Raw genomic sequence first — 11,545 nt, 5'->3', positions numbered from 1 at the left:
TTCAGGCAATTCTCCTGCCTCAGCCTCCTGAGTTGCTGGGATTACAGGCACGCGCCACCATGCCCAGCTGATTTTTTGTATTTTTAGTAGAGACGGGGTTTCACCATGTTGATCAGGATGGTCTCGATCTCTTGACCTTGTGATCCACCCGCCTCGGCCTCCCAAAGTGTTGGGATTACAGGCGTGAGCCACCGCGCCCGGCCTAATTTTTGTATTTTTAGTAGAGATGGGGTTTCACCATGTTGGTCAGGCTGGTCTCAAACTCTTGACCTTGTGATCCGTCTGCCTTGGCCTCCCAAAGTACTGAAATTACAGGTGTGAGCCACTGCTCCCGTCCCAGGCCTTAGTTTTTAAAGAGTTAGTCTCTCAGTTGCCCAGGCTGGAATGCAGTGGTGCAATCATAGCTCACTGCAGCTTTGAATTCCAGGGCTCAAATAAACCTCCTGCCTCAGCCTCCCAAGTGGTTGGGACTACAGGCATGCACCACCATTCCCAGCTATTTTTATTTTTGTAGAGACAGGGTCTCACTGTCTTGCCCAGACTTGTCTCGAATTCCAAATCTTAGGCAATCTTCCTACCTCAGCTTCTCAGAGCACTGGGATTACAGGCATGAGCCACCATACCTGGGCAGTACTGTACTGATAAAACTATTTAAATCTGCCACTCTGGGCGTAGTGGCTCATGCCTTGTAATCCAAGCACTTTGGAGGCCAAGCCGGGCGGATCACCTGAGGTCGGGAGTTCAAGACCAGCCTGACCAACATGGTGAAACGCCGTCTTTTTTAAAATAAATAAATAAATAAATAAATAAAATCTGCCATTAACAGCTCGTGTTAATCATGATCTTACCTGAATTTGAAGAAAAAGATAATGTGTATACAGTAGGAAATAGTGAATCACAAAGGTATATTGCAGGCTAGATGCTGTATTGTCAGCCAGATTCACTGGCTAAATGACTCATTCTGCTCACACCAGCCTTCTAGCACTACATTAAAATTTGTGCTTCCGCAGAATTTCACAAATTACAGTTACTACCTTTTTTGCTGAAGAGTAATGTGCAGATGACAAGGGCCTCATGCATTTTGAAGTGTTTAGGGATCAAAGCTAGGCTGGAAAATATATACTCAGAGCCCCAGAGTGGTGGCTCATCCCTGTAATCTCAGCACTTTGGGAGGCTGTGGCGGGAGATCACTTGAGGCCAGGTGCTTGATCAGCCTGGCCAATGTAGCGAAACCCCATCTCTACCAAATATAATAAAAGTTAGCTAGACATGGTGGCATGTGCCTCTCGTCCCAGCTACTCAGGAGGCTGAGTAAGAATTGCTTAAACCTTGTTGCAGAGAGCCAAGATGATGCCACTGCACTCTAATTTAGGAGACAGAGCAAGACTGTCTCAAACAAAAAGCAAACAAACAAACAAACAAACAAAAAATCCCAGAAAATATAACCCTAGTCTGTGTCTCCTGAGATTCTTATTCTTCATGGGTTTGGGATAGAACTTGAGAATTGGCGTTTTAAAAAGCATGCTGGATGATTTTGGTGTATGATTTTGTTTATAAACTCTGGTTTTATTATTAGTTTGGCTTACATACTTAACTGTTTGACAGGTAATATTTTCATATCTCGAACCTCGATCCCAAATGCTGCCTCTGAAGAAGGAGATGAAGATGACTGGGCATCCAACAAAGTTATATTTAAAATAGGTAAAAAAGATAACCAGATTACCTTAAAATAAAGAGAAGGCTGTTTTGTTTTTGCTCCTGACTATTTTTTTGAATACTTCCAGGTGACCTTGGGCATGTAACAAGGATCTCCAGTCCACAAGTTGAAGAGGGTGATAGTCGTTTTCTTGCAAATGAAGTTTTACAGGAGGTAATTTTTCTCCCTTAATTAAAGTTTGCTTTGTAACACTTAGCAGTTGATAGAAGAATATAAATTCAGATGTATTAAACTTTTAAGTTAACCAGTAGAACAGAAATAAAACCTAAACCATGAGCTGAGGGCATTTGCAAAAAGTCATGAAGACAAAGATTTATAATGGAATTGTGGTAAAAAAAAAAAAAAAGATGTTCTCGTACATCAGTGGTGGAACTTTAAATGGCATATCCTTTTTGGAGATCAAAGTATTAGTATTGCATTAATATTTAAAAATCATGTACCCATTGACTCATAATTTTCACTTCTAGGAGTTTTTCCTTATAGAAATATTTACATATAAACACAAGTTGAAAACAATGTAAATAGTGTTTACTAATAAGAGAATTATTAAGTAAATAATGGCACATAGTTATTAGTGTGGCACATAGTTTCAAGAATGTGACAAAGTATTTCTTGATAAAAATTTTGAATGAAAATAGAATAAGAAAAATACAAAGTGTAATTATATGATCCCATTGCTCTTTGTAAATATGTGTATATATATGTTTGCATATGTGTATTTGTAACTTATCAAGTGTGTTTTTTTTTTTTTTTCTCTTCTGATTAGAGAAGATGGAATTAAATCAGTGTGTTTCTATGTGTTTTGTGTTTGCATATGAATCCCTAGAGGTAGAGGGGTTTCTTTTGAGAGTTAAATTTGGCTGTTGATAAAGAAGAGGCATTTACTTTTATATATGTGTTTGCGTTTTACCCCTTAGAGTGTATATTACTTTGTAATTTAAAAAATAAACCTCCCCAAATTTAGCAGTTTATTCTCTAAATAGGTCCTAAACTTGAATGTGACATTAGACATTTTGATTTAGTCCTGTTTTTCACCTAAATTATCTTAGAAGTGTAATCTTGTTTTATTTTGACCAGTTTTACATTACTTAAAAAAATATTTTTTTAATTTTACAGAATTATACCCATCTACCAAAAGCAGATATTTTTGCGCTTGCCCTCACAGTGGTATGTGCTGCTGGTGCTGAACCTCTTCCCAGAAATGGAGATCAATGGCATGAAATCAGACAGGGTAGATTACCTCGGATACCACAAGTGCTTTCCCAAGAATTTACAGAGTTGCTGAAAGTGAGCATTTTATATATGAAGCTCTTTATTGACATGGTTCTATATTTTATTAAAAGCATGTCTTTACCTTAATTTTACTTTTCTTTTTAAGGTTATGATTCATCCAGATCCAGAGAGAAGACCTTCAGCAATGGCACTGGTAAAACATTCAGTGTTGCTATCCGCTTCTAGAAAGAGTGCAGAACAGTTACGCATAGAATTGAATGCCGAAAAGTTCAAAAATTCACTTTTACAAAAGTAAGTGAGGGCTTTTGTTTTCTTTTTACTTTCTCATTCTCTTTAGTTCTCAAATTTTAATGAGAGATGATTTAAGCTTTGTGTCAACAAAGGATTTTAGAGGGTGTGTGTGTGTGTGTGTGTGTGTGTGTGTGTGTGTGTGTTTTATCATTATGCAAAACAAGTTTTTTGTATTTTGAGACACAGTCTCATTGTGGCCAGGCTGAAGTGCACTGGTGCTATCATGGCTCATTGCAACCTCCATCTCCCAGGCTCAAGCTATCTTCCCACCTCAACCTTCTGAGTAGCTTAGCCACAAAGCTCAGCTAATTTTTATATTTTTTGTAGAGATGGGGTTTTGCTATGTTGGCCAGGCTGGTTTTGAATTCCTGGGCTCAAGCCATCCACCTACCTTGGCCTCCCAAAGTGCTGGGATTATAGACGTGAGCCACCTCACCCAGCTCCAGTAGTTCGATATGTTATACAGTGAAAGCTTGGGGACTTCTGCCATAAATTATTATTTGACATTAAATTTGTGTTGTTTCTAAACTGTGTTTGATATTATGAACTTTAAAAATGTTGAGACTATGCTTTGTGTGGTGTCCAAAAAGAAAAAATTATTTAAAAAAAAATATTGAGACTAACATATATTTGCAAGTGGTGATAGTCTTCAATCCATACATGATAGTAAATGCTAAGTGAGCCTATATTGACTTTTTCTTCCCAGACTCACCAAAAATTAATATTTCCTTGAAACATTCTGTTCTTATTTTATGAAATTAATGTCAATTTGGTTAGTAGATGATTCCCATATATATGTTTTTAACTAAATCTTTATGTGCTGAATGAAGATTCTCATATTTGACTTAATGACTTGATATTTTTGAAAAGCTGGTTGCAGTGGTAAAGGTTATTAAGAGAATATTCAGCCGGGTGTGGTGGCTCACATCTGTAATCCCAGCACTTTGGGAGGCAAAGGCAGGCAGATCACCTGAGGTCAGGAGTTCAAGACCAGCCTGACCAACATGGAGAAACCTTGTCTCTACTAAAAATACAAAATTAGCAGGGTGTGGTGGCACACTCCTGTAATCCCAGCTACTCGGGAGGCTGAGGCAGGAGAATCGCTTGAACCTGAGAGGCAGAGGTTGCAGTGAGCCTAGATCACGACATTGCACTCCAGCCTGGGCAACAAGAGCAAAACTGTTTCAAAAATTTAAAAAAGAGGCCGGGCACGGTGGCTCCAGCTTGTAATCCCGGCACTTTGGGAGGCCAAGGCGGGTGGATCATGAGGTCAACATATTGAGACCATCCTGGCCAACATAGTAAAACCTTGTCTCTACTAAAAAAATACAAAAATTAGCTGGGCGTGGTGACACGCACCTGTAGTCCCAGCTACTCAGGAAGCTGAGGCAGGAGAATTGCTTGAACCTGGGAGGCAGAGGTTGCAGGGAGCGGAGATCACACCACTGCACTCCAGCCTGGCGACAGAGCTCTTGTCTAAAAAAAAAAAAAAATTAAAAACGAGAATATTGGAGAGTATTAAGTGACCATAGATCATATTTCTAATTCTTCTGATGTATTGCAGCCATTTTGATTTTCACCTAATAAAACTGACTTGAAAGGTTACGTTAAGTATTAAGATTTAATATTTAACTCCTGGCTCACGCCTGTAATCCAAGCACTTTGGAGGCCAAGGTGGGCGGATCACCTGAGGTCGGGAGTTCAAGACCAGCCTGACCAACATGGTGAAACCCCGTCTTAAATTTTTTTTAAAAAAATTGTATATTAAAATGTTTACTGGCCACTAGTTTGATATCCATCATAGTTCTTACAACTAGGAAATAAAGTTTTCTTTTTGTCTCTGTTATGGAAGGATAGATTCACAATATAAATTGGAATTTTATTTCAAATTATTTCTAATTTTTTTACTGGGGATAGGTTTTTCTGGAAATTATTTATATTATTTATTTAAAAAGATGGAGTCTTGCTCTGTCACCGAGGCTGGAGTACAGTGGCACTATCATAGCTCACTGTAGTATTGAACTCTGAGGCTCAAGTGATCCCCCAACCTCAGCTTCCAGAGTAGCTGAGACTACAGTTGTGAGTCACCATACCCAGCTCAAATTATTTTATAAGACCCAAAGTAATTACTAGTATCTTTATTACTTGTTTCCAAGTATATGTGATATTTTAATTTAAAAAGCACAAAATAAAATCATTTCATAAATTTAAGTTGTTTTAACAGAAGCTTCAGTTACATGTTATATTCTTTTCTTCAGTTATATCTTGGAATAATGANAGAATTATACCCATCTACCAAAAGCAGATATTTTTGCGCTTGCCCTCACAGTGGTATGTGCTGCTGGTGCTGAACCTCTTCCCAGAAATGGAGATCAATGGCATGAAATCAGACAGGGTAGATTACCTCGGATACCACAAGTGCTTTCCCAAGAATTTACAGAGTTGCTGAAAGTGAGCATTTTATATATGAAGCTCTTTATTGACATGGTTCTATATTTTATTAAAAGCATGTCTTTACCTTAATTTTACTTTTCTTTTTAAGGTTATGATTCATCCAGATCCAGAGAGAAGACCTTCAGCAATGGCACTGGTAAAACATTCAGTGTTGCTATCCGCTTCTAGAAAGAGTGCAGAACAGTTACGCATAGAATTGAATGCCGAAAAGTTCAAAAATTCACTTTTACAAAAAGAACTCAAGAAAGCACAGATGGCAAAAGCTGCAGCTGAGGAAAGAGCGCTCTTCACTGACCGGATGGCCACTAGGTCCACCACCCAGAGTAATAGAACATCTCGACTTATTGGAAAGAAAATGAACCGCTCTGTCAGCCTTACTATATACTGAGCTACTCATTTCCCACCTCCCCCTATAAACTGTGACGAGAGGAAGCTAGGTTGGAATCACTGATAGAATTCAGTTTGCAATTACTTTTCTCAACTGGTGTCAGTAGTTTTACTGATTAGGACTTTTATTGTGAATTACAGTTGAAAGCTGTATTTTGACCATTGCTGTGTCAGGCTTTCATCTAATCTTACCAGTCTGTCTTCTGTAGGATGTGTCACTGTTGGATGTTATACCAGCCTTTCCAGGGTTAACCACTGTGGTGGTGTGCTGCTTAAAGTTTGCTGTTGCATTGTAATAAAAGGGGTCTTTCCCTGTAGTGACCTGTAAAAAGTACTCAAGGGCTTTATTACAGACATACTCTCCCTTTGAAAAGGGACATGCTAAAAGACTCATTACTACTCAGCCTTCAGTGTACCTGTGTGTCCCTCTTATATTTCTTTTTTTTTAAAATTGTGAATTATACTTGTATATCCCACTGGGAGCACTTTGTAGGCATTGCATGAACCATGGGATGATAATTCTGTGGAAGTATTGCCTTGTGAATTTGCTGCTATTTTAGTTTTGTCTTTGCTGTAAACTTGTAGCATTAAACAATCATTGTTGTGAATAGGTTTTCTTTTCGAAACAATTATGTGAAATGTATAGCTGGTTTTGATGAAAAGCAGCTATTTGCCTTTTTTTTTTTTCCATTGAACTTTGAAGCTAGTGCATTGGAAAAATGCACCCTTACCCCCCTTTGGAATGCTGTATTAATGTAGTATAATAATAATTACTGGTTTTGTAACTTTTTCTGGTAATGTCCTTCCCTGACTCTTTTAAAATGTCTTCCCCCAAGTTTTGTACTTGATTGTATTGTTAGTCTGTTTTTAAATGTTTTGCCTGGTTTCTCTTCAATTATTTGTGTATATAAACTGATCTTGATGATACTGTACATAGCTGTTTGAAATGCCAGAATGACTTCTGACATTCCAAGTTTTTCACAAAATATATTTTATCTGTGATTAGCCATTTGACTAATAATACTGGCTAACAGATGTTGAAAAAAAATTGTCTATTGTTTGTCTCATTAATTTTGGTCTAAAACATGTTTGCACTTGTCTTTGACTTGTGTTTTATTAACATGGATTGGCATATTAAAAGTCACTCTGAGCTTACCTTAATTGTCTAAATCCTTGTGATGCCTATTTTCTAATATTTTATCTACATTATCACTATGTTATTAAATGTATAGTGTGTATAATATACCATTTTAAAAGCAGAGGGCACTTTTGATTGAATATGAAATTTACTGACTTTCGTGATGGGCTTTAGAACAAAGCTACATTTTGCTATTTAAGAAAAATTTACGGCCGGGTGTGGTAGCTCACGCCTGTAATCCTAGCACTTTGGGAGGCCGAGGTGAGTGGATCACCTGGGGTCAGGAGTTCAAGACCAGCCTGGCCATCATGGTGAAACCCCATCTTAAAAAAAAAAAAAAAAAAAGAAAAATTTACCTGTCAACTTTGAATATGTTTTTCATAAATGTTTAATATTTTCATATCACATTGCATGTTATGCATGTGACTTGCTAAAAATGTAGCATGATGTAATTTAAAATACCTTAAGATTATTAAGTAAATGTATAATATGATTCATAACTGATTTGGACTGAGTCACAGAAGAAAACTAAAATGGGGAGGTTTTTTTGTTTGTTTTTAAAAAAGACAGTTTCACCATGTTGGTCAGGCTGGTCTTGAACTCCCGACCTCAGGTGATCCGCCCACCTTGGCCTCCAAAGTGCTTGGATTACAAGCGTGAGCCACCACGCCTGGCCTTTTGGTTTGTTTTTTAAGATGGAGTCTCACTCTGTTAGGCTGGAGTGCAGTGGCGCAGTCTCAGCTCATTGCAACCTCTGCCTCTTGGGGTCAAGCAATTCTGCCTCAGCCTCCCAAATAGCTGGGACTACAGGCATGCACCACCACACCCAGCTAATTTTTTGTATTTTTAGTAGAGACGGGGTTTCATCATGTTGGCCAGGCTGGTCTCAAGCTCCTGACCTCAGGTGATCTGCCCTCAGCCTCTCAAAGTCCTGGTATTACAGATGCCCAGCCCTTAAAGTGGAAAGGGTTTTAATTCTTACTAAACTAGGCTGGGTTTTAAAATTTGAGGCCAGGTGTCTTGGCTCATGCCTATAATCCCCACCACTTTGGGAGGCCAAGGCAGGAGGATTGCTTGAGGCCAGGAATTTGAGACCAACCCGGGCAGTACAGTGAGACCCTATCCCTACAAAAAAAGAGTTGAGTGCAAATTGAAATGATAGTGTTATTTCTATGGCATCTTTTTCTGGTGTTGATTAGAACCAGAGCTGGTCTCACTGTTGCTCAGGCTGGTCTTAAATCCCTGAGCCCAAGGGATCTTCTTGCCTCTGGAGTAACTGGGACTTTGAGTGTGTGTAATTATGATCAACCTTTGATATAAATATTTCTAACAAGCTTGATTATATTAGCTTTCTAGTCTATGGTATCTTAACATTTTGAAGTGTGAGATGAATTGGTGCAGGCAGAATTGATGTAAAAGCTGGTGGGTATGGGTGATAAAACCTAAAAAGCTACAGGAACTGGAGCAGGCAACTCACATCTTTTAGTAGCTACTAATGACAAAGCTATAAAAGGATTATGATAATTGGGCTGGGTGCTGTGGCTTGCACCTGTAATCTCAGTGAGCTACGATACCACCATTGCATTCTAGCCTGGGTGCAGAGTGAGAGCCTGTCTCTTAACATACATATATATATAAACACCAATTACCATATATATATGGCAATTGGTGTTTATATATGATCACTTTAAGTCACTAGAAGTGCATTTTTCCAGTGCACTAGCTTCAAAGAAAAATTCAGGTGTTTTTCATCAATATTTACAGTAAAATTTTCACATAAGAATATTGGGTTAAGAAGGAAACTGATATCTGGTGTTCAAAGAGGGAATTCTTAGGCCATCTAAAAGCTAATGTGAGAGTTGGATTCATAATTAACTAAAGGTGCTTTTGTAGAGTGCTATGTGCTGACTATGCAGCAGACCAAAGACCAGTAAGAATTAGTGGCTGCCCACTAGGAAATCAAGATAAAATGGAGATTTTTGTAAATAGATAATGACAACAAAATGTGATAAATGCTAATGCTGGAGGGATTGTGCAAGGTTGAATGAAGGTTCAAAAGACCATACATATCTTTTTTTTTCTTTTCTTTTTTCTTTTTTTTAGAGACGGGGTTTCACCATATTGGTCAGACCGATCTCGAACTCCTGACCTCAGGTGATCGACCTGCCTCGGCCTCCCAAAGTGCTGGGATTACAGGTGTGAGCCATTGTGCCCAGCCGACCATACATAACTTAAAAAGATACTAGTGGTGCATTGTAAAAAAGATCCAGAGAATTGTGTTAGACTGGTTTCAAGGTTATTATATAATAATTACTGTAAAAGAAAGGAGGGCCTGAACTAGGACCCTGCTGTGGATAGAAAATAAGAGGATAGGCATTTTCTTTGAACAGTTTGAAACTATGAACAGTTTTTGTTTGTTGCTAATATTGAAGCATTGAAGATTTTTGCAGAAAACTTAACTAAAATGCAGGGGTCTGCTACTGTTTGAGACAGGTAGTTGCCATTGATAAAATTTTTTTTTTTTTTTTTTTTTTTTTTTTAGAAAGCTGACTTTGGTAAGGAAGAAAAATTTTAAATATTGACTCTGTGATTGGGTAGGAGGTATTGCATATTGCAATTGACTCCAAATTGAAATCGTTGCCTTAACTTCATCCTGCCAGGCATACACGAGCAGTAGGCTTTAATTAATGAACTAAAGTATTTTGAAGAGTCCATTCTCAAGCTTTGATTTTCACTCCACTTTGTTCCATAAGTCAAGAAACTATGGCATTTTTTTAAAAAGTTCATAACAACTAGGTTTAATGCTAGCTGTCCTGGGTTGCTCCAGGCTGTCTCCCAATTCATAAGCAGCAGCATCCTGACACTAGAGTAGTTTTCCTTCCTCCCCAGTTGATCTTCACAAAGCATCTCACTGACTTAAACCAATAGAGCAAATAAGTTGTTGCATTTGTTTTTTCTGAGTTGGCTTGCTACAGAATTTGTTGCATTCTTTTTTTTTTTTTTCTTTTGAGACAGAGTCTTGCTCTTTTGCCAGGCTGGAGTGCAGTGGCATGATCTCAGCTCACTGCAACCTCCGTCTCCTAGATTCAAGCAATTCGTCTGCCTCAGCCTCCTGAGTACCTGGGACTACAGGTGTGCACCATCACACCCGGCTAATTTTTTGTATTTTAGTGGAGACGGGGTTTCACCGTGGCCAGGATGGTCTCAATCTCTTGACCTCACCCAGCCTGGTGCAATCTTGGTTCACCGCAACCTCCGCCTCCCGGGTTCAAGCGATTCTCCTGCCTCAACCTCCCGAGTAGCTGGGACTACAGGCACGTGCCACCACGCCCAGCTAATTTTTTGTATTTTTAGTAGAGATGGGGTTTCACCATTTCACCAGGATGGTCTCCTTCCACCTCCTGACTTCGTCATCCAGCCGCCTTGGCCTCCCAAAGTGCTGGGATTACAGGTGTGAGCTACTGTGCCCGGCCTACTCTTTTTTTTTTTTTTCTTTTCTCTTTTTTTCTTTTTATTCTGCTTTCGGCTTTGTTTTTACTGAAAGACCATTCTTAAGGTATCTTTATATGTGACATTTGCAAAGGCCAATTAAAGCAATCAACAAGGAGGATAGATCAAAAAGAATTTTGGAAGTGTTTTGGACATAAGTGAAGCCTGGAACTAGGAATTTGGAGGAAACTCCCTCATTGAGTATTTTTTAAGGTATTTGTATAACTGTAAAAAATAACACTGAAACTGACAGACACTGCAGAGTGAATCTAGAAATTTCTCCTGCGAACTGGTAGTATTGCTAGATATTTCTCAGAAGCTCAGCAAAGTAGATTTTTATAAAAATGGAAGAATAAGACATCATTGAAACTGTCCCTCTCCCAACATTTAGCATTCAAAAACTTTTGGGAGGCATTCACCTGAACATCATTGAATTCTTTTTTTTCTTTGTGGCAGATGACCCTAATTTTCAATGCAATTCAATGGTCTCTGGAGTAAGGAAAAATATCTATGTATGCTCCAGGAAGATTCACCAGGAAAAGATGGTATGTTGTATCCAAACTTCATTAAACTAAGAGTCAAAAAAACTTCGGCCAGTCGAGCCCATGAAGAAAAATACCTCAAAGGAACATTTACATCACAGTTCATATTGTTCAGTTTTATACGGCTAATAAACATTTTGAAGAGCTTATATTTGTTCTGATTTTTGACATTGTTATGGTATGAAGTAAATTTCCAGGCCTGGAATTCCAATTTATGCTTACTAATTCATTATGCCAATGGGAAACACAGGTGTTTTGGTTTTTTTTTTTTTTTTTGAGACGAAGTTTCACTCT

The 11,545-nt window shown here is 38.4% G+C and overlaps 1 protein-coding gene across 1 annotated transcript in view; it reads left to right on the top strand.

Moving 5' to 3' along the window:
• WEE1 (WEE1 G2 checkpoint kinase) overlaps positions 1-7,252 on the top strand; it is an 18,210-nt gene extending 10,958 nt beyond the window's left edge. The window contains exons 5-9 of the mRNA XM_037728440.1: positions 1,606-1,701; positions 1,785-1,870; positions 2,834-3,004; positions 3,096-3,225; positions 5,914-7,252. Of these exons, the coding sequence (XP_037584368.1) occupies positions 1,606-1,701; positions 1,785-1,870; positions 2,834-3,004; positions 3,096-3,225; positions 5,914-6,083 (653 nt within the window). The 3' untranslated portion in view covers positions 6,084-7,252. The remainder of the gene's footprint in view (positions 1-1,605; positions 1,702-1,784; positions 1,871-2,833; positions 3,005-3,095; positions 3,226-5,913) is intronic.
• Positions 7,253-11,545: the final 4,293 nt, after the last annotated feature.

Source organism: Cebus imitator, unplaced genomic scaffold (assembly GCF_001604975.1).
Source record: "Cebus imitator isolate Cc_AM_T3 unplaced genomic scaffold, Cebus_imitator-1.0 Scaffold265, whole genome shotgun sequence".
NCBI classification, from domain to species: Eukaryota; Metazoa; Chordata; class Mammalia; order Primates; family Cebidae; genus Cebus; species Cebus imitator.
This window is presented reverse-complemented; position numbering and strand designations above follow the sequence as displayed.